This window comes from Coregonus lavaretus (assembly GCF_964263955.1).
Source record: "Coregonus lavaretus genome assembly, chromosome: 6".
Taxonomy (NCBI): Eukaryota; Metazoa; Chordata; class Actinopteri; order Salmoniformes; family Salmonidae; genus Coregonus; species Coregonus lavaretus.
Window position 1 is genome coordinate 26,583,507 of NC_139993.1, and position 24,246 is coordinate 26,607,752.

At 42.9% G+C, this 24,246-nt stretch overlaps 1 protein-coding gene across 1 annotated transcript; it reads right to left on the minus strand.

The window, feature by feature from the left end:
* Positions 1-617: 617 nt before the first annotated feature.
* On the minus strand, positions 618-24,012 carry LOC311130985 (guanylate kinase-like; the record flags this gene model as incomplete). Its single annotated transcript, XM_084163823.1, has 8 exons — positions 618-653; positions 4,242-4,327; positions 4,476-4,560; positions 8,543-8,681; positions 8,834-8,930; positions 16,402-16,479; positions 23,454-23,495; positions 23,901-24,012. The coding sequence occupies 8 exons, from the start codon at positions 24,010-24,012 to the stop codon at positions 618-620; spliced, it is 675 nt and encodes a 224-aa protein (XP_084019949.1).
* Positions 24,013-24,246: the final 234 nt, after the last annotated feature.

The window sequence follows — 24,246 nt, forward strand, 5'->3', positions numbered from 1 at the left end:
GGCTTCTTTCTGAATTACGCTTGTAATGTAAGTTGGCTACTAGACTATGCTTCGGAGGGGGAGGGGGAGGGGCAGGTTGCCTACACACACACACTGGCAAAGATTCTCATCTGGCAGGCAGACACTGGAATAAGTTTTTGAGTGACAGAGTGAGGGCTTCGCATAGGCTCTTTGTTGCGTTTTTTGTGGGACTGGGAAAAATGTCTGAAGTGTAAAATAACGTTATTAACCGGTTTCCATGCTTTTAAAATAGTTTCCATGCTTTTAAAATAACGGTTCTGTTCCAGAACAGTATAGATCACTTTCGTTCCCAGTTCTGATTCTGTTCCTCGAAAAATGTAGTTATTTTACGGTTTTCAGTTCTGTTCCCTGAACCAGTTCCAACCCCTGGTCTTAGATGCATATAGTATGTGTTTCTCTGGAAATCCCGCTATTAATCATATAGCAATGCTCAGAACATTTCTTTATGTGGCTAAATCGAAATTAGCTGATGTCAGGGGAGTGGATCTTATTGAGTTTCAGTGTTGATGCAGCATGGTCATGCTGGAGTAAAAGGCTTCATATCTCCTGTAAAGTACCAGGCAAGAGGAAGACTGGGACGCTGTTACTGTAGCTCCTTATGACTTGATGACCTCCTGAACTTTCGTTATTTCCTGTTGAGGAGAGGAGTATAAGGTGCTCAGGAAACGTGAGTAGTATATAATATAATAATATGAGCATTAGGCCATACAAATGTAAATAAATGTTGAACTGATACCCCTCTTTACATTCCACAAAATAAAATACAAATCTGAAAAATGTAAAAATTTTACTGAAAAATTCCACGATTATAACAAAAACTTTCTCTCAGATTATGGCTGAACTATGCCTCTTTTAGCCTCCCCAAGAGGTTAGCCTCACCAAGAGGCTTGATTGGGTCGGTAAGTGTTGGACTAAGGTCGCTATAGTATTTTAACAAGAAGGCACACTTTAGCTTTTTCCATTCACTTTCTGCCTCAATTTTCAAAAAATGTAATCTGTGAAACATTTAATACAATTTGTATGGCCTTGGGAAGGAAAAGGCACAACTCTCGCACACACTTGCCAACTTGGGTAACACTGTACCTTAATTTAAGGTGCCCCTGTAAATATGTAACTACACAGCAATAACTGTAGAAAAAACATTGTAGTTACCTAGGAATTGCTATGTAATAACATGATAATAGAGTTTATCGGTATAGGTTATTACACAATTGGAACACGGACTATGTAATTTACTTGCTGAAGGTAATTCCACATATGTTGTGTAATTAATCATGTTCTATTTTATGTTATTACACATTTATTTGTTAGAGTATGTAACTAGTATGTTTTGTAATTACACTTTGGAATTCACCTGTATGTTACCATGTTAAGAACTCCAATCCAAATGGGTAACATTGCTACATGTAACTACAAAGGGCCAGTAAAACCAAATCACCAGGTAGTCTCAGGGTTGATATGGTCTTGATATGTGGATCTTAGTAGACTATGACCTGGTAACAATACTTGTAAAAAGGCATACCCTGCCATTAACTAAAGATTGTTTTCAGTAAAAAGTTTATTGCCATGCTACATAGACCAGGTATATTGAATCAAATGCGGTGGCGAACCATGACTATTGGACCTTCAGTGGGGGGGAAAAATCTTCCAAAACGTCAAACTCAAAAATCAAGAAAAATACCTGAAACATCATCACTTAGGCCCCCGAGTAAGTGGGAGGGTTTTCAGTGGTTGAATGAAATGTATTCAGAGCGTGCAAGGTAGCCACAACCGCAGAGCAAGTTAAGCGACTGAAAAAAGTAAGTTTGAATACCAAATACTGAGAAGTGCCTAGGAAAGGCATACATTCCTAAATCGGGATCGGGCCCTTAATGCCCACAACATTACATCTAGCTCTAATGCAGGAGTAGCAATGCTTTTTGATTACATAATTAATTAATCAAACAAGCCTGAGCCAGCGTCAGGCTGTCACTCACACGCCTGCACGAAATAATGCGACCAGCAACAACAACAACCACTTAAACAACCTGTGGTAGCCTAACACCATCACTATCACACTATCCCCAATAGCCTAGTGATGTCAACAGTGACACATCAAAGGTGACAGGCTTGTTGTGCTGAAAGGACAGCGACCATAATCTGCACACTCCATGTAGGAGAGAACAATTTTTGCAAAACACATAGACATGGCATAAAGCAACCCATTCCTAATAACCCAGTAGACCCCCAATCATAACAAAAACACAACCATTAAGCATTTCCAAATCGAAATGTACAACTATTACTTCTCATTGCAAATATATTTGATCACATTCAGCACACAAAGTAACTGGTGATCTAAAGTTTAAACGCAACAATGTTTCGCAGGCATTATTTTCAAAGAGATAGCTAACAGCAAGCGAGCTGATAAAAACAGAAAGTCCGTATTGCCCAGCGACAGCCCCGAAACCTGAAGGATCTGGAGAAGGTCTGTATGGAGGAGTGGGCCAAAATCCCTGCTGCAGTGTGTGCAAACCTGGTCAAGACCTACAGGAAACGTATGAGCTCTGTAATTGCAAACAAAGGTTTCTGTACCAAATATTAAGTTCTGCTTTTCTGATGTATCAAATATTTATGTCATGCAATAAAATGCAAATGAATTACTTAAAAATCATACAATGTGATTTTCTGGATTTTTGTTTTAGATTCCGTCTCTCACAGTTGAAGTGTACCTATGATAAAAATTACAGACCTCTACATGCTTTGTAAGTAGGAAAACCTGCAAAATCGGCAGTGTATCAAATAATTGTTCTCCCCAGTCTTTGGTCTAGCATTTGGAGACCACCAAAGAAAAATCCTGATTGGACCTTTTTTTCTCTTCAGTGTTAACCCTTCCCTTTCCAACACAAACTGAAGAGGTGAAATCAGAATATCATTTAAATTATAGAAAATATTAAATAAAAAATGTAAATAAAAAATAATACATCATTTTACACATCCTTAGACCTTTTCTGAAGGCGTTTTCTTACGGTTCCCCACTGATCAAATGTTATGTTAGAACAATGTTGTTACAAAGGTTGCACATGTATTTACAATGTGCTTACCCAGGAGCAAGCGACTTAAGGTAGAGTGAAGTAACCTTTTTAATTACTATATAGTTACAATGTCTCTTTGTTATTAGTCTATTAACTTATTTTGCGTTGTGATCTCATGAGGCAAGCCACAATTCCATCCATGCAAAACCTGCTGAATTGAAGGTCCTGTGTAAATTGTATTTTCAACCAGCAGCTATCAGGACAGCACTGATCACATTTTTTCACACTTTTTACAGTGTTAGTTTCATCAGCTGTACACAATGATACAAAACACAGGAACAACAGAAGTTTGACTGCACTGGGCCTTTAATGGATTTAATAAAGATTCATATTCAAAATCAATCTCATTTAATACAATGTTGTGGAAGAGTAGCTAGGCCTGTAGCTACATTACATTGTCAAAAACAAACATTGTAAACAATGTACAAATCTATGTCTTCAATTGATTGTGTATCTAAAACGTTCCTTTAAGATGATTTTGAATTGGTTTTGTGCCATAAATGCAAAAAAAGTTATCATTAGGAGACAGTGGCAAGGTAAACATAATCAAAGCATGTCTTACCTTTTCCAAAGACTGTAACTACATATTAAGTTGCTTGCTCTTGGGTAAATACATTGTAAATACATTTATATCCTTTATAACAGCATTGCAATTACAAAGTTGGTTGTTAAATGTTGTTACATAGTACAAAGTAACTAAAAGGTTTATGCCTAATGTCTCATCATTTACCCATTTGGGTTGAAGTTCTTGACATGGTAATACACAGGTGACTTCCAAAAGTGTGATTACAAAATATATTAGTTCCATACTGGAACAAGGAAATGTGTAATAAAATAATAACATAAAATAGATCATGAGTCATTACACATGTGGAATTACCTTCAGTGAGTGGATTTGTGATTACAAAGTCCTTGTTCCAATTGTGTAATAACCTATACCGATAAACTCTATTAAAATGAAATTAAATAGCAGGTTTGGCCTTGAAAGGCCTTCATCAGAATCACATCCGACATTTCCTGTTGAGACAGATATGAGAATATAAAGTATATTTACAGAATCTCAGTACATATATGATTCTTGTCCAACATGGACATCTATTCATCACCACCTCCTGCATCTACTCATCATCCTATTTTCAGACTCACCTCCTTAAGAACACTTTGCAACTTCTCATAGGCCTCATCCAAGTCATTGTTGACAATGACAATGTCAAACAATCCAGGCTCGTTGCCTACAGTAGGAGAGTGAAGAAACAATTATGAAAACACTACTCAAATCATTGTCAAAGGCATGTGATGGACTATACTTAGTTCAATTCATATCCCTCAAGCATGTGTAGTCTTCAAACCAGTTTACAAAGGACAGTAAGGGGGACCTACACTCCTCCATGTCAGTCCGTGCTTCTTCCAGGCGGCTCTGTATTTTCTCCTCTGTCTCCGTCGCTCTACCCCTCAGACGCTCTTCCTGTAAATATCAATGTCCCCAAAACAATGACAGTTTATGCAGTAGAAGAGAGGTAGGCTACTAGATTCAGCCGTGGGCTGATTCTTTTCTGAGCGAATGGTCAGTGGGCCGGAACATAATTATAATAATTTGTACACTACAAACGGACCACAAATAAGCTCAAATGTATTATATATTTCACAGTAACATAATTTCATAATCACATATGTCTCTATTTATTCATTGAAATACTTGGGAAGAGGTTTCATGAATTACATTTTTTTGGCTGAATTCTTAGTGATTTACAGTCTTCTTTTCCAACAACATATACAGTTGAAGTCGGAAGTTTACATACACTTAGGTTGGAGTCATTAAAACTAGTTTTTCAACCACTCCACAAATTTCTTGTTAACAAATTATCATTTTGGCAAGTCGGTTAGGACATTTACTATGTGCATGACACAAGTAATTTTTCCAACAATTGTTTACAGACAGATTATTTCACTTATAATTCACTGTATCACAATTCCAGTTGGTCAGAAGTTTACATACACTAAGTTGAATGTGCCTTTAAACAGCTTGGAAAATTCCTGTCACGCCCTGGCTCTGGGGACTTTTAAATGTTGAGCTAGGGTGTGTAGTGTCTATGTTGTATTTTCTATGTTGTTGATCTAGATCGTGTAGATCTATGTTGGCCAGGGTTGGGGACCTTACTTAGGCAGCATGTTTGGCACTAGTCATTGTGGGATCTTGTTCCGGAAGGTTTGTGTTCAACCCAGGACTTCACGTATCGTTTGTTTTGTTGTTTTTGTTCGTGTGTGTACCTAAATAAAAGAATGTATGCATATCACGCTGCGCCTTGGTCCGCTTCATCAGTCAACGATCGTGACAGAAGATCCCACCATAAAAGGACCAAGCAGTGTGCCCAGGAGGAGAAGCTGGCGATGGCTCAGGTGGGCGAATGGTGGTCATGGGAGGACATATTCGCGGGCAGAGGGCCCTGGGCAAAGGTACAGGCCCTGGCAAGAGAGGAGAAACGGCACCAACTGTGCCGACGACGGACACGCGAGAGGCAACCCCAATAAAACATTTTGGGGGGGCACACGGCATGGACGACGGGGCTGCTGGAGGCAGCTACAGGGCGCATTGGCGATTTAGGAGAGGAGGCCACCAGGTTTGGGGGGCTGGAAGGGTGGTTGGCGGAGCCTAGAGGTAGAGCAGAGCCAACTCCCCGTACTCAGGCTAGGCAGCGTGAGACTGGGCAGGTTCCGAGTTATGCGTAGCTACGTACTGTGCCGCGAGTGTTCCGGCACAGTCCTGTACGTCCTGTGCTAGCACCACGCACGTGCCGTGCTAAGGTAGGCATGCAGCCAGGACGGAGTGTGCCGGCTCAACGCTCGTGGCCTCCAGTACCCCTCCTCGGTCCCGGATATCCTGCGCCAGTGCCACGTGCTGTAGTGTCAGTACGAGTGCACAGCCCTGTACGTCCTGTGCTGATGCCTCACACAGAGTGTGTGGAAATAGGCATTCAGCCAGGACGGGTTGTGTCAGCTCTCCGTTCCAGACCTCCAGTCCGTCTCCACAGTCCAGCCCGGCCTGTTCCTGTTCCTCGCACCAAGCCTGTGGTGCACGTCGCCAGCCCGGTCCGGCCCGTTCCTGCTCCCCGCACCAAGCCAGTGGTGCGCGTCGTCAGCCCGGTCCGGCCTGTTCCTGTCCCTCGCACCAAGCCTGTGGTGCGCGTCGCCAGCCCGGTCCGGCCTGTTCCTGTCCCTCGCACCAAGCCTGTGGTGCGCGTCGCCAGCCCGGTCCGGCCTGTTCCTGACCCTCGCACCAAACCAGTGGTGCGCGTCGCCAGCCCGGTCCGGCATGTTCCTGTCCCCCGCACCAAGCCTGTGGTGCGCGTCGTCAGCCCGGTCCGGCCCGTTCCTGTCCCCCGCACCAAGCCTGTGGTGCGCGTCGCCAGCCCGGTCCGGCCTGTTCCACCGGTGCCTGGTCCGGCACCGGTCAGCTGCTCCACACCGGAGCCAGAGCAATCCGCTCCACCGATGTTCAGTCCAGCTCCGGCCAGCGGGGCCAGACCAGACCAGGGGCGCTACGGGGGGGTAGAGAGAGAGTGGTGGTCACGCCCGGAGCTGGATCCGCCTCCGAGGCGGAATGCCCACCTGGCCCCTACCCTCTTGGGTTTGGTTGGCGCGGTCGCAGTCCGCACCTTTGGGGGGGGGGGGGGGGGGGTACTGTCACGCCCTGGCTCTGGGGACTCTTAAATGTTGACCCAGGGTGTGTAGTGTCTATGTTGTATTTTCTATGTTGTTGATCTAGATCGTGTAGATCTATGTTGGCCAGGGTGGTTCCCAATCAGAGGCAGCTGTTTCTCGTTGTCTCTGATTGGGGACCATACTTACGCATTATGTCCAGGACTTCACGTATCATTTGTTTTGTTGTTTTTGTTCGTGTGTGTACCTAAATAAAATAATGTACGCATATCACGCTGCGCCTTGGTCCGTTTCATCAGTCAACGATCGTGACAATTCCAGAAAATGATGTCATGGCTTTAGAAGCTTCTGATAGGCTAATTGACATAATTTGAGTCAATTGGAGGTGTACCTGTGGATGTATTTCAAGGCCTACCTTCAAACTCAGTGCCTCATTGCTTGACATTATAGGAAAATGAAAAGAAATCAGCCAAGACCTCAGAAAAATAATTGTGGACCTCCACAAGTCTGGTTCATCCTTGGGAGCAATTTCCAAACGCCTGAAGGTACCACATTCATCTGTGCAAACAATAGTATGCAAGTATAAACACCATGGGACCATGCAGCCATCATACCGCTCAGGAAGGAGACGCGTTCTGTCTGCTAGAGATTAATGTACTTTGGTGTGAAAAGTGCAAATCATTCCCAGAACAACAGCAAAGGACCTTGTAAAGATGCTGGAGGAAACAGGTACAAAAGTATCTATATCCATAGTAAAATGAGTCCTATATCGATGTAACCTGAAAGGCCGCTCAGCAAGGAAGAAGCCACTGCTCCAAAACCGCCATAAAAAAGCCAGACTACGGTTTACAACTGCACATGGGGACAAAGATCGTACTTTTGGAGAAATGTCCTCTGGTCTGATGAAACAAAAATAGAACTGTTTGGCCATAATGACCATCGTTATGTTTGGAGGAAAAAGGGGGTATGCTTGCAAGCCGAAGAACACCATCCCAACCGTGAAGCACGGGGGTGGCAGCATCATGCTGTGGGGGTGCTTTGCTGCAGGAGGGACTGGTGCACTTCACAAAAAAGATGGCATCATGAGGAATGAAAATTATATGGATATATTGAAGCAACATCTCAAGACATCAGTCAGGAAGTTAAAGCTTGGTCGCAAATGGGTCTTCCAAATGGACAATGACCCCAAGCATACTTCCAAAGTTGTGGCAAAAAGTCCAGGTATTGGAGTGGCCATCACAAAGCCCTGACCTCAATCCTATAGAAAATATGTGGTCAGAACTGAAAAAGCGTGTGCGAGCAAGGAGGCCTACAAACCTGACTCAGTTACACCAGCTCTGTCAGGATGAATGGGCTAAAATTCACCCAACTTATTGTGGGAAGCTTGTGAAAGGCTACACGAAACGTTTGACCCAAGTTAAACAATTTAAAGGCAATGCTACCAAATACTAATTGAGTGTATGTAAACTTCTGACCCACTGGGAATGTGATTAAATAAATAAAAGCTGAAATAAATCATTCTCTCTACTATTATTCTGACATTTCACATTCTTAAAATAAAGTGGGGATCCTAACTGACCTAAGACAGGGAATATGTACTAGGATTAAATGTCAGGAATTGTGAAAAACTGAGTTTAAATGTATTTGGCTAAGGTGTATGTAAACCTCTGACTTCAACTGTATTTTCTTATTTTTTAACTTAAAACTTTGGGGGGCCAAATAAATTTGTCGCCTGTTGCGGAACCCTGCAGTGGAAGAACCCTGTGCAATGTATGGTTGTGGACTCTTACCAGGACCTCAATAGAGGGGGGCTGGATAGAGATGTAGATGGGGTCCAGGTTAGACTCCTTGATGTGCCGCACTCCCGCGATATCCACATCCAAGATACAAATGAGGCCTTTGGCCCTCACGTCCTGTACAGCACTCTTACTGTGGAGAAAACAAGCAAAATAGCTATGTTTATTCATTGCATCCACGATTCCACAGAAGAAATGAGAAATGATATATCTTTCCACAACTATCACTGATTCATTCTGTAAGACATTTTGGTGCCAACAGAAAGTTCCGAAAATATACTCTACCTTGTTCCATACAGGTTGCCCGAAAACTCATCAGTCTCAATGAATTCTCCCTTGTCAATATCCTCCTGCATAGCCTCCCTGTTTGTGAAGTGGTAATCTTGAAACGGACAGGAGAGAAGAAGAAGAGGTTAGTCATCAGTTGGGCTGGATGGATGGAGTTCTCTCAAAACAATAAAGGGTAAGTTCACAGGGTACAATACATTTATAATGATTAGTATTCAGGCACTAGAACATGTTATATAGAAAGAATGCAAGGACAAGTATTGGTAGATAGGGAAATTAACATTCACATCACTACAAGCAATTCACACAAGGAAAGACCCCAAGTGTGAAAGTTTGAAGGTGAATTGAAAATGTCAAAAAATACATTATTTTTTGCCAAGGACTGGGTGTAAGAGAAACCGTATATACCACATAGAACGCAGTATAGAAACCACCAGACACCATGCAAACACACAACATCAGTTTAGCAAGAGAGAGAGTGTTGACAGGGCACACATCAAACTAACACATTACTGTGGCCCTACCATTGGGATTATCTTATTCCTCCACAACATCACAGTGGATCTAATACAGTGGGGAGAACTCTGTAGGTAACACAGGACAACCTTGTCACGATCACATTTACAGGAACAACAACACTCATATTGAACCTAGAGCCACTGATGTCAACACATACTCATTAGCATTACAACATGACAGGTTTGTTCAGACTCAGAATGAATCCCAGCACCATGTTTCCTGGTAAAAGGTACAGTGCCTTGCAAAAGTATTCATCCCCCTTGGCGTTTTTCCTATTTTGTTGCATTACAACCTGTAATTTAAATGGATTTTTATTTGGATTTCATGTAATGGACATACACAAAATAGTCAAAATTGGTGAAGTGAAATGAAAAAAATAACTTGTTTCAAAAAATTCTAAAAAAATAAATAACGGAAAAGTGGTGCGTGCATATGTATTCACCCCCTTTGCTATGAAGCCGCTAAATAAGATCTGGTGCAACCAATTACCTTCAGAAGTCACATAATTAGTTAAATAAAGTCTACCTGTGTGCAATCTAAGTGTCACATGATCTCAGTATATATACACCTGTTCTGAAAGGCCCCAGAGTCTGCAACACCACTAAGCAAGGGGCACCTCCAAGCAAGCGGCACCATGAAGAACAAGGAGCTCTCCAAACAGGTCAGGGACAAAGTTGTGGAGAAGTACAGATCAGGGTTGGGTTACAAAAAAATATCAGAAACTTTGAACATCCCACGGAGCACCATTAAATCCATTATTAAAAAATGGAAAGAATATGGCACCACAATAAACCTGCCAAGAGAGGGCCGCCCACCAAATTTCACGGACAAGGCAAAGAAGGCATTAATCAGAGAGGCAACAAAGAAACCAAAGATAACCCTGAAGGAGCTGCAAATCTCGACAGCGGAGATTGGAGTATCTGTTCATAGGACCACTTTAAGCCGTACACTCCATAGAGCTGGGCTTTACGGAAGAGTGGCCAGAAAAAAGCCATTGCTTCAAGAAAAAAATAAGCAAACACGGTTGGTGTTCACCAAAAGCCATGTGGGAGACTCCCCAAACATATGGAAGAAGGTACTCTGGTCAGATGAGACTAAAATTGAGCTTTTTGGCCATCAAGGAAAACGCTATGTCTGGCGCAAACCCAACACCTCTCATCACCCCGAGAACACCATCCCCAAAGTGAAGCATGGTGGTGGCAGCATCATGCTGTGGGGATGTTTTTCATCGGAAGGGACTGGGAAACTGGTCAGAATTGAAGGAATAATGGATGGCATGAAATACAGGGAAATTCTTGAGGGAAACCTGTTTCAGTCTTCCAGAGATTTGAGACTGGGACGGAGGTTCACCTTCCAGCAGGACAATGACCCTAAGCATACTGCTAAAGCAACACTTGAGTGGTTTAAGGGGAAACATTTAAATGTCTTGGAATGGCCTAGTCCAAGCCCAGACCTCAATCCAATTGAGAATCTGTGGTATGACTTAAAGATTTCTGTACACCAGTGGAACGCATCCAACTTGAAAGAGCTGGAGCAGTTTTGCCTTGAAGAATGAGCAAAAATCCCAGTGGCTAGATGTGCCAAGCTTATAGAGACATACCCCAAGAGACTTGTAGCTGTAATTGCTGCAAAAGGTGGCTCTACAAAGTATTGACTTTGAGGGGGGTGAATAGTTATACACGCTCAAGTTTTCTGTTTTTTTGTCTTATTTCTTGTTTGTTTCACCCCCCAAAATGTTTTGCATCTTCAAAGTGGTAGGCAGGTTGTGTATTTCTAGAATCTGGTAATGAATGGAGTGACTGAGCAAGTTGAGGAGACGAAAGACTGCAAACGGATCGAATATTAGTGTTGGTTTTACAATACGGTAAATAACACGTACCTAAATAATACAAAGTGTGATATGTATTTCATTTTTTCAATTCATGTTAATTTTATATTTACTGGCTTTTGCTCTTTTATTATTGATGTCATCGAAGGAGGAGGTCGTCGGGTAAGCTTGGCGTCGGGTAAGCTTGGCTTTATACATAGCTTGGGCTTTGTCGAGTAAGGCTTAAACTATGTATTTAGATTGTAGTTAGGTATTGTAGGTAGTTATCGTGGGTTGTTGTATGTAATTATTGTAGGTTAGTGTTGTATTCGGCTGTGCCCAGTGTAGCACGAAGCTAGCTAGCTAACCCACCACCTGGACTAGCTGGCGAGTAGCTATTAGCAACGGTATATTTGTTTCACGCCTGAGAGTGCCTGTAATTATGCCAGCTGGCTGCCTACAATTATTACATACAATAATTGCCTATCATTCAGCTGTTTTCTAACCTCATTGTCTGAACCGTTAACGTTAGGTAGCAAGTGGCTACTGTGCTTGAAATTTAGCTAGCTTGTTGCTACCTGGATAGCTACTAGTAAACAATAGCTGGAATGACCTAGCGAACAGACGCGAACTGGCTGAGTCAATTCAGTGGCTAGCTTTGCACTTGGCTAGCTAACAGTAGCTGCTAGGGGTAAGTCATAACCTACATTTGTCATTTGTTTGTGTTTTGTTTTTTACATATTGGTAGCCCGAGTCGTTCAAGGAATTCGGGACATGGGTGACTAGTTAACGTTAGTTTGGCTCTCTCTGTGTGTTCGTGCCGTGAAAGGAGGGGTTCTTCTTTGTCTGAAAGCAATGGCTAGCTAGTTTGCTAACTATTCTAGCTAACTAACTGGCTGAATAAGTTGACGACGGACTCGCTCAAACTGTCGGGACTAACCCACAACGTTAGACACGGACACGAACGATCTGCTTGCGTGTTGATACACTGGTGGTTTGTTGTGGCCGAGTATTGGCGCTAAACCGTGTTGTTGGAGTCCGGCATGCTAGCTGGCTGTGGCGTCTTATGACTAGGTGGCCGGACGATTTTCACGGAATAATACTGTACCTAGTTAGCTAGCTGAATAAACTAAGTTAGTCTATTCCTAGAAAACATTGAACCGCTGTAGTTTACAACAATTATAGTTTCTGAGGTGGAAGTTGGGAGAGTTATATTTGGGAGTTGTGGTGAGGGAGGCCCCGCTCTCTCCTTTCCCAGATGTTTAGTTCATTTCATTCCGATCTCCTCTGCATTATTGTAGCCATTTGCTGCAGCCTGTCAACTATGCCTCTGCCTATCCCTGTTCTCTCCTCTCCGCACAGGCTATACAAACGCCTCACACCGCGTGGCTGCTGCCTCTCTAACCTGGTGGTCCCTGCACGCACCACCCACGTGGACTTCCAGGTCTCAGGCAGCCTCTGGGACTGCCGTTCTGCTGCCAACAAGGCAGAGTTCATCTCAGCCTATGCTACCCTCCAGTCCCTCGACTTCTTGGCGCTGACGGAAACATGGATTACCACTGAAAACACTGCTACTCCTACTGCTCTCTCCTCGTCTGACTATGTGTTCTCGCATACCCCGAGAGCATCTGGTCAGCGGGGTGGTGGCACAGGAATCCTCATCTCTCCCAAGTGGACATTCTCAATTTTTCCCCTGACCCATCTGTCTGTCTCCTCATTTGAATTCCATGCTGTCACAGTCACTAGCCCATTTAAGCTTAATATCCTTGTCATCTATCGCCCTCCAGGTTCCCTTGGAGAGTTCATCAATGAGCTTGACGCCTTGATAAGTTCCTTTCCTGAGGATGGCTCACCCCTCACAGTTCTGGGGGATTTCAACCTCCCTACGTCTACATTTGACTCATTTCTCTCTGCCTCCTTCTTTCCACTCCTCTCCTCTTTTGACCTCACCCTCTCACCGTCCCCCCCTACTCACAAGGCAGGTAATACGCTTGACCTCATCTTTACTAGATGCTGTTGTTCTACTAATCTCACTGCAACTCCCCTCCATGTCTCCGACCACTACTTTGTATCCTTTTCTCTCTCGCTCTCCTCCAACACTACTCACTCTGCCCCTACACAGATGGTAATGCGCCGTCGCAACCTTCGCTCTCTCTCTCCCGCTACTCTCTCCTCTTCCATCCTATCATCTCTTCCCTCTGCTCAATCCTTCTCCCTCCAATCTCCTGATTCTGCCTCCTCAACCCTCCTCTCCTCCCTTTCTGCATCCTTTGACTCTCTATGTCCCCTATCCTCCCGGCCGGCTCGGTCCTCCCCTCCAGCTCCGTGGCTTGATGACTCATTGTGAGCTCACAGAACAGAGCTCCGGGCAGCTGAGCGGAAATGGAAGAAAACTAGACTCCCTGCGGACCTGGCATCTTTTCACTCCCTCCTCTCTACATTTTCTTCATCTGTTTCTGCTGCTAAGGCCACTCTCTATCACTCTAAATTCCAAGCATCTGCCTCTAACCCTAGGAAGCTCTTTGCCACATTCTCCTCCCTGCTGACCCCCCCCCCCCCCCCCCTCCCTCTCTGTGGATGATTTCGTCAACCATTTTGAAAAGAAGGTTGACAACATCCGATGCTCGTTTGTTAAGTCAAATGACACTGCTGGTCCTGCTCACACTGCCCTACCCTATGCTTTGACTTATTTCTTCCCTCTCTCTCCAGATAAAATCTTGCGACTTGTGATGGCAGGCCGCCCAACAACCTGCCCGCTTGACCCTATCCCCTCCTCTCTTCTCCAGACCATCTCTGGTGACCTTCTCCCTTACCTCACCTCGCTGATCAACTCATCCTTGACCACTGGCTATGTCCCTTCCGTCTTCAAGAGAGCGAGAGTTGCACCCCTTCTCAAAAAACCAACACTCGACCCCTCTGATGTCAACAACTACAGACCAGTATCCCTTCTTTCTTTTCTCTACAAAACTATTGAGCGTGCCGTCTTTAGCCAACTCTCTTGCTATCTCTCTCAGAATGACCTTCTTGATCCAAACCAGTCAGGTTTCAAGACTGGTCATTCAACTGAGACTGCTCTTCTCTGTGTCACGGAGGCTCTCCGCACTGCTAAAGCTAACTCTCTCTCCTCTGCTCTTGTCCTTCTAGACCTGTCTGCTGCCTTTGATACTGTGAACCATCAGATCCTCCTCTCCACCCTCTCCGAGCTGGGCATCTCCGGCGCGGCTCACTCTTGGATTGCGTCCTACCTGACCGGTCGCTCCTACCAAGTGGCGTGGCGAGAAGCTGTCTCCGCACCACGTGCTCTCACCACTGGTGTCCCCCAGGGCTCAGTTCTAGGCCCTCTCCTATTCTCGCTATACACCAAGTCACTTGGCTCTGTCATATCCTCACATGGCCTCTCCTATCATTGCTACGCAGACGACACACAACTAATCTTCTCCTTTCCCCCTTCTGATAACCAGGTGGCGAATCGCATCTCTGCATGTCTGGCAGACATATCAGTGTGGATGACGGATCACCACCTCAAGCTGAACCTTGGCAAGACGGAGCTGCTCTTCCTCCCGGGGAAGGACTGCCTGTTCCATGATCTCGCCATCACGGTTGACAACTCCGTTGTGTCCTCCTCCCAGAGTGCGAAGAGCCTTGGCGTGACCCTGGACAACACCCTGTCATTCTCCGCTAACATCAAGGCGGTGACCCGATCCTGTAGGTTCATGCTCTACAACATTCGGAGAGTACGACCCTGCCTTACACAGGAAGCGGCACAGGTCCTAATCCAGGCACTTGTCATCTCCCGTCTGGATTACTGCAACTTGCTGTTGGCTGGGCTCCCTGCCTGTGCCATTAAACCCCTACAACTCATCCAGAATGCCGCAGCCCGTCTGGTGTTCAACCTTCCCAAGTTCTCTCACGTCACCCCGCTCCTCCGCACACTCCACTGGCTTCCAGTTGAAGCTCGCATCTGCTACAAGACCATGGTGCTTGCCTACGGAGCTGTGAGGGGAACGGCACCGCCGTACCTTCAGGCTCTGATCAGTCCCTACACCCAAACGAGGGCATTGCGTTCATCCACCTCTGGCCTGCTGGCTCCCCTACCTCTGCGGAAGCATAGTTCCCGCTCAGCCCAGTCAAAACTGTTCGCTGCTCTGGCACCCCAATGGTGGAACAAGCTCCCTCACGACGCCAGGACAGCGGAGTCACTCACCACCTTCCGGAGACATTTGAAACCCCACCTCTTTAAGGAATACCTGGGATAGGATAAAGTAATCCTTCTACCCCCCCTTACCCCAACCCCCCCCCCCCCCCAAAAAAATAAATAAATAAATAAATATATATATATAAACATTGTAAAGTGGTTATCCCACTGGCTATAAGGTGAATGCACCAATTTGTAAGTCGCTCTGGATAAGAGCGTCTGCTAAATGACGTAAATGTAAATGTAAATGTAAATGTAAATCAAATGATACAAACCCCCAAAAAATCTATTTTAATTCCAGGTTGTAAGGCAACAAAATAGGAAAAATGCCAATGGGGGTGAATACTTTCGCAAGCCACTGTAGATGGAAAGAAGATTTCAATGGATGTAAATAAAATGCTCTTTATGAAGGTCATAATAATGCTTTCTAATGACACAATTATTAATGAAAAATAGACAATGAATGTATAGCCGGTAGTAAACTATCACATTAGACTGAATCCAACAAAGCTCACGGTCATGGTGGTGCAGTTTCTGTGTAATTTGGCGTAGGAAATCACATAGGTATAATGATCAAAGAAATAGAATAGTCTCAAGGATATCTGCCTTTACAACAGGACCAGACCTTACTAGCAGCTATGATCAATACTTCAATTAATATTACTGAACTGGAGCTATATTGAACAAATGGCTGTACTATGAATCCTATCAATATCAACAAAATGTTGTGATGCTAATGAAGGGTACATAACAGACAGGTGTGATGACTTCTCTCTTGGGGTCTGGAGAGGGGATCCACTACTGAGGAATTACAGGGGGCTATTTTCAAATGCTTTTTACTCCAAAGTGCAAACTGGCATTTATATTCCTTTTAATAATAGATGTAGTATTTTCCATGACTATTATGCCCTTTGTATTGTTTATGTTTGGTCACTCTGTACTTGAAAGATGAAAGTAACCCCCCTCACTCTCTCTAAGTAATGTTTTTATGAATCACATTTAGATGTGGTTCGATAGAACACAAAATTAGGACGATAGCTACACCTGCGGATGAAACAGAGGATAGGACGTCTGCTACGGGCAGTAAGGTAGCCCCCAGAAGCATAGGTAGACAGAACAGGCCTATGGAGAAAACAAAAAAGGCACAAACAAAGATGCATATCCCTGTCTCTTATAGGGGGATATTTGGGAGAGCCATTGGTGCAGTTCATTTGGGAGTAAGAAGCATTGGAGCTTCAGTGTAAGTAGGTATGGAGTAGGGTGGGAGAAGAGGTGGTGTGTAGGTGTGTTGGCATAAAAAGGGCACAAGGGTACTGAAAGAGTGATGGAAGTCCATAAAGTTACAGAAAATCTGGAAGTAGTAGGTACAGTGCCTTCCACGTTTTGTTGCGTTACAGACTTATTCTAAAATGGATTAAATAAATAAAAGTCCTTAGCAATCTACACACAATACCCCATAATTACATTTTTTTAGCAAATGTATTAAAAATAAAAAACAGAAATACCTTATTTACATAAGTATTCAGAGCCTTTTCCATGAGACTCGAAATTGAGCTCAGGTGCATCCCGTTTCCATTGATCATCCTTGAGATGTTTCTGCAACTTGATTGGAGTCCACCTGTGGTAAATTCAATTGATTGGACATGATTTGGAAAGGAACAAACCCGTTTATATAAGGTCCCACAGTCGACAGTGCATGTCGGAGCAAAATCAAGCCATGAGGTCAAAGGAATTGTCCGTAGAGCTCCGAGACAGGATTGTGTCGAGGCACAGATCTGGGGAAGGGTACCAAAACATTTCTGCAGCATTGAATGTCCCCAAGAACACAGTGGCCTCCATCATTCTTAAATGGAAGAAGTTTGGAACCACCAAGACTCTTCCTAGAGCTGGCCGCCCGGCCAAAGTGAGCAATCGGCGGAGAAGGGCCTTGGTCAGGGAGGTGATCAAGAACCTGATGGTCACTCTGACAGAGCTCCAGAGTTCCTCTATGGAGATGGGAGAACCTTCCAGAAGGACAACAATCTCTGGAGCACTCCACCAATCAGGCCTTTATGATAGAGTGGCCAGACAGAAGCCTCTCCTTAGTATAAGGCACATGACCACCCGCTTGGAGTTTGCCGAAAGCACCTAAAGGACTCTCAGGCCACGAGAAACAAGATTCTCTGGTCTGATGAAACCAAGATTGAAGTCTTTGGCCTGAATGCCAAGCGTCATGTCTGGAGGAAACCGGGCACCATCCCTAAGGTGAAGCATGGTGGTGGCAGCATCTTGCTGTAGGGATGTTTTTCAGCGGCAGGGACTGGGAGACTAGTCAGGATCGAGAAAAGATGAACGGAGCAAAGTACAGAGAGATCCTTGATGAAAACCTGCTCCAGAATGTCCTTCAGTGGCCCAGCCAGAGCCCGGACTTGAACCCGATCGAGCATCTCCGGAGAGACCTGAAAATAGCTGTGCAGCGACGCTCCTCATCCAACCTGACAGAGCTTGACAGGATCTATGGGAGAACTCCCCAAATACAGGTGTACCAAGCTTGTAGCATCATACCCAAGAAGACTCGAGGCTGTAGTCGCTGCCAAAGGTGCTTCAACAAAGTGCTGATTAAAGGGTCTGAATACCTATGTAAATGTCATATTTCCGTTTTTTTTTTTTGATAATTTAGCAAATATGTCTAAAAACCTGTTTTTGCATTATGAGGTATGGTGTGTAGATTGATGAGGGGAAAAAAAGATTTTAATCCATTTTAGAATAAGGCTGTAACGTAACAAAATGTGGAAAAAGTAAAGGGTTCTGAATATTTTCTGAATGCACTGTATATACACTACCAGTCAAACGTTTGGACACACCTACTCATTCAAGGGTTTTTCTTTATTTTTACTATTTTTTACATAGTAGAATAATAGTGAAGACATCAAAACTATGAAATAACACATGGAATCATGTAGTAACCAAAAAAGTGTTAAACAAATCAAAATATATTTTATATTTGAGATTCTTAAAATAGCCACCCTTTGCCTTGATGACAGCTTTGCAAACTCTTGGCATTCTCTCAACCAGCTTCATGAGGTAGTCAACTGGAATGCATTTCAATTAACAGGTGTGCCTTCTTAAAAGTTAATTTGTCTAATTTATTTACTTCTTAATGCGTTTGAGCCAATCAGTTGTGTTGTGACAAGGTAGGGGGGGTATCCAGAAGATAGCCCTATTTGGTAAAAGACCAAGTCCTTATTTTGGCAAGAACAGCTTAAATAAGCAAAGATAAACGACAGTCCATCTTTACTTTAAGACATGAAGGTCAGTCAATGCGGAACATTTCAAGAACTTTGAACGTTTCTTCAAGTGCGGTTCCAAAAACAACATAAAGCGCTATGATGAAACTGGCTCTCATGAGGACCGCCACAGGAACAGAAGACCCAGAGTTACCTCTGCTGCAGAGGATAAGTTCATTAGAATTTCCAGCCTCAGAAATTCGAGCCCAAATAAATGCTTCACAGAGTTCAAGTCACATACACATCTCAACAGCAACTGTTCAGAGGGAACTGTGTGAATGCTCGAATTGCTGCAAAGAAACCACTACTAAAGGACACCAATAATAAGAAGAGACCTGCTTGGGACAAGAAACACGAGCAATAGACATTAGACCGGTGGAAATGTGTCCTTTGGTCTGGAGTCCAAATTTGAGATTTTTGGTTCCAACCGCCGTGTCTTTGTGAGACACGGTGTGGGTGAATGGATGATCTCTGCATCTGTAGTTCCCACCGTAAAGCATGGAGGAGGAGGTGTTATGGTGTGGGGGTGCTTTGCCGGTGACACTGTCTGTGATTTATTTAGAATTCAAGGCACACTTAACCAGCATGGCTACCACAGCATTCTGCAGTGATACGCCATCCCATCTGGTTTGGGCTTAGTGGGACTATCATTTGTTTTTCAACAAGACAATGACCCAACACACCTCCAGGCTGTGTAAGAGCTATTTTTACCAAGAAGGAGAGTGATGGAGTGCTGCATCAGATGACCTGGCCTCCACAATCCCCCGACCTCAGCCCAATTGAGATGGTTTGGGATGAGTCAGACGGCAGAGTGAAGGAAAAGCAGCCAACAAGTGCTCAGCATATTTGGGAACTCCTTCAAGACTGTTGGAAAAGCATTCCAGGTGAAGCTGGTTGAGAGAATGCCAAGAGTGTGCAAAGCTGTCATCAAGGCAAAGGGTGGCTATTTGAAGTATAAATAAAAAAAATATATATATTTTGATTTGTTTAACACTTTTTTGGTTACTACATGATTCCATTTGTGTTATTTAATAGTTTTAATGTCTTCACTATTATTCTACAATGTAGAAAATAGTAAAAATAAAGAAAAACCTTTGAATGAGCAAGTACTGTATATACACTACCGTTCAAAAGTTTGGGGTCACTTAGAAATGTCCTTGTTTTCCATGAAAACATACATTAAATGAGTTTGAATAGGAAATATAGTAAATTGCATAGGAAATGTAGTCATTGACAAGGTTAGAAAAAAATATTTTTAAAAGAAATAATAATTGTGTCCTTCAAACTTTGCTTTTGTCAAATAATCCTAATTTGCAGCAATTACAGCCTTGCAGACCTTTGGCATTCTAGTTATCAATTTGTTGAGGTAATCTGAAGAGATTTCACCCCATGCTTCCTTAAGCACCTCCCACAAGTTGGATTGGCTTGATGGGCACTTCTTATGTACCATATGGTCAAGCTGCTCCCACAACAGCTCAATAGGGTTGAGATCCGGTGACTGTGCTGGCCACTCCATTATAGACAGAATACCAGCTGACTGCTTCTTCCCTAAATAGTTATTGCATAGTTTGGAGCTGTGCTTTGGGTCATTGTGGCGGCAGGTAGCTTAGTGGTTAAGAGCGTTGTGCCAGTAACCGAAAGGTCGCTGGTTCTAATCCCCGAGCCGACTAGGTGAAAAATCTGTCGATGTGCCCTTGAGCAAGGCACTTAACCCTAATTGCTCCTGTAAATCTCCCACTTTACCACCACCAATACAACCCCAGACCATCGCATTGCCTCCACCATGCTTGACAAATTGCATCAAGCATTCCTCCAGCATCTTTTCATTTGGTCTGCGTCTCACAAATGTTCTTCTTTGTGATCCGAACACCTCAAACTTCGATTCGTCTGTCCATAACACTTTTTTCCAATCTTCCTCTGTCCAGTGTCTGTGTTCTTTTGCCCATCTTAATCTTTTATTTTTATTGGCCAGTCTGAGATATGGCTTTTTCTTTACAACTCTGCCTAGAAGGTCAGCATCCCGGAGTCGCCTCTTCACTGTTGACGTTGAGACTGGTGTTTTGCGGGTACTATTTAATGAAGCTGCCAGTTGAGGACCTGTGAGGCACCTGTTTCTCAAACTAGACACTCTAATGTATTTTTCCTCTTGCTCAGTTGTGCACCGGGGCCTCCCACTCCTCTTTCTATTCTGGTTAGAGCCAGTTTGCGCTGTTCTGTGAAGGGAGTAGTACACAGCGTTGTACGAGATCTTCAGTTTCTTGGCAATTTCTCGCATGGAATAGCCTTCATTTCTCAGAACAAGAATAGACTGACGAGTTTCAGAAGAAAGTTCTTTGTTTCTGGCCATTTTGATTCTGTAATCGAACCCACAATTGCTGATGCTCCAGATACTCAACTACTCTCAAGAAGGCCAGTTGTATTGCTTCTTTAATCAGCACAACAGTTTTCAGCTGTGCTAACATAATTGCAAAAGGGTTTTCTAATGATCAGTTAGCCTTTTAAAATGATAAACTTGGATTAGCAAACACAACGTGCCATTGGAACACTGGACTGATGGTTGCTGATAATGGGCCTATGTACACCTATGTAGATATTCCATAAAAAATCAGCTGTTTCCAGCTGCAATAGCCATTTACAACATTAACCATGTCTACACTGTATTTCTGATCAATTTGATGTTATTTTAATGGACAAAAAAAGTGATTTTCTTTCGAAAACAAGGACATTTTTCTAAGTGACCCCAAACTTTTGAATGGTAGTATGATGTATATATTTTACAGTGCAGTTTATGGGCAATTTGATATGACAGTTGTTTACAATTAGGCTAAATGTCCTGTGAAAATATACAAATATAAATAATGACTCAAGAGCCATAAGAGTCTAGTTAATACAAATGACTGGATGCTGTAATATATCTCTGCTATATGTCATACTACTGTACGACATGTATTAACTTTAATATTGTTTTCTGTCTTTAGTTAAAGTTAAAACATAACTTTTGGCCCTTCAGTGAGCTGTCTGAACATTAATAGTCTATGCAGAAATATAACAATTTTGTGCAGAAACAGTGCCTTCAGAAAGTATTCACACCCCTTGACTTTTTCAAAATTTTGTTTAAAATGGATTACATTTACATTTTGTATCACTGGCCTACACACAATACCCCATAATGTCAAAGTGGAATTCTATTTTTTAAATATTTTTACAAATTAATTTAAAATGAAAAGCTGAAATGTCTTGAGTCAATAAGTATTCAACCCTTTTGTTATGGCAAGCCTGAATAAGTCCAGCAGTAAACATTTGCTTAACAAGTCACATAATAAGTTAAATAGACTCACTATGTGTGCAATAATAGTTTTTAACATAAATTTTGAATGACTACCTCATCTATGTACCCTACACATACAATTATCTGTAAGGTCCCTCAGTCGAGCAGTGAATTTCGAACACAGATTCAACCACAAAGACCAGGGAGGTTTTCCAATGCCTCACAAAGAAGGGCACGTATTGGTAGATACAAAAACATATTTTAAAAAGTCATTGAATACCCCTTTGAGCATGGTGAACTTATTAATTGCACTTTGGATGGTGTATCAATACACCCAGTCAATACAAAGATACAGGCGTCCTTCCTAACTCAGTTGCCGGACAGGAAAGAAACAGCTCAAGGATTTCACCATGAGGCCAGTGGTGACTTTAAAACAGTTAAAGAGTATAATGGCTGTGATAAGAGAAAACTGAGGATGGATTAACGACGTTGCAGTTACTCCAAAATACTAACCTAAATGACATAGTGAAAAGAAGGAAGCCTGTACAGAATAAAAATATTCTAAAACATTATTTCTGTTTACAATAAGGCATTAAAGTTAAACTGCAAAAAATGTGGCAAAGAAATTAACTTAATGTCCTGAATACAAAGCGTTATGTTTTGGGCAAATCCAACAAAACAGATCACTGAGTACCACTCATATATCATATTTTCAAGCATGGTGGTGGCTGCATCATGTATTGGGTATGCTTGTCATCGGCAAGGACTCTGGAGTTTTTTAGGATAAGAAGAAACGGAATAGAGCTAAGCACAGGCAAAATCCGAGAGTACTGCTTTCCAACACACTGTGAGACAAAATCACCTTTCAGCAGGACAATAACCAAAAACACAAGGCCAAATGTACACTGGAGTGTCTTCCCAAGACGACATTGAATGTTCTTGAGTGGCCTAGTTACAGTTTTGACTTAAATCGGCTTGAAGATCTATGGCAAGACTTGGAAATGGCTGTCGAACAATGATCAACATCCAACTTGACAGAGCTTGAATAATTTTTTTAAGAATAATGTGCAAAAATGTGTACAATCCAGGTGTGCAAAGCTCTTAGAGACTTACCCGGAAAGACACAGCTGTAATCGCTGCCAAAGGTGATTCAACCATCTATTGACTCAGGGGGTTGAATACTTATCTAATCAAGATATATACATTGTTTTAATTTTTTATTGTTTTTTATTTTACAAATGTTAGAATTGTTCTTCCATTTTGACATTACAGTATTTTGTGTAGATTGTTGTCAGAAAATTACAATTAAATCCATTTTAATCCCACTTTGTAACATAACAAAATATGGTATAGTGTGAATACTTTCTGAAGGCACAGTAACTGCCACCACATAACATTCATGGCACTGCAACACATATTAAGTTTGAGGCCCGGCGTTCATACAGTTCTTACTAAAGATACAGTAGAAGACCAGCTTCATTCTTGGCCTGTAGAGCACCACTGATCTCCTTCTGGGTTTACTGACATGATCTGTGTTTATGAATGAGAGAATGATACTGTACCTTTGCCATCTACCTCTCCTGGACGTGGGTCCCGTGTTGTATCTGTAAACTCACATTCAGTGAGCATAAATGTAACATCCATCTTATTCTGTGAGCATACATGTCATAAATTATACAGAATGATATCAATAACCTCAACCAATGATGAGCATTCAAAGATATTCCAGACAACCCTAACTGTATGCCGTTTATTTTGTGCTCAGTGGTCTTTCTCATGATCCAGTCGATAGCTATCAAGAAGTGAAATGGTGACGGTGGATATCCCTGTCTCGAACCAATCAGCACAGCCATAACTAAACTGTTATAAAATTGTTTGAATATGAGTGGTATACAGAAATATCACACCCCAAGTACTATGATAAACGGCCTTTGATAAGGCTGAGAAAGCGGGGATAGATACTACTGCCCTACTGCTGGAAACTACATGTTGGGTGACACAATACGTACGTGACACGCTGAAGCCGAAAACTCCCTTGTAGTCCTTCAGCAGCTTCTTCAGCAGAGTGCTCTTCCCTGCCCCTGAGGGGCCGCTTATGACAACAGGCCTAGGTCCTGACATAATACTGACACAAAGGGAGAGAGGGATTGAATACAATGAAAGATACACTGAAAAAAACGTTCATACTGTGAAAAGCTATACTTTATATTGAATAATGAAAGCTTGTTCTCAATTGAACAAACTAATTTGTTATAGGAAATGTGTGGCTATGATATGCATAATAACAAATTCCTTCTTACGAATTGCATCGTTCTTTCTTGGTTGACTGAACTTTTGTAATTTCCTGTAGAGACA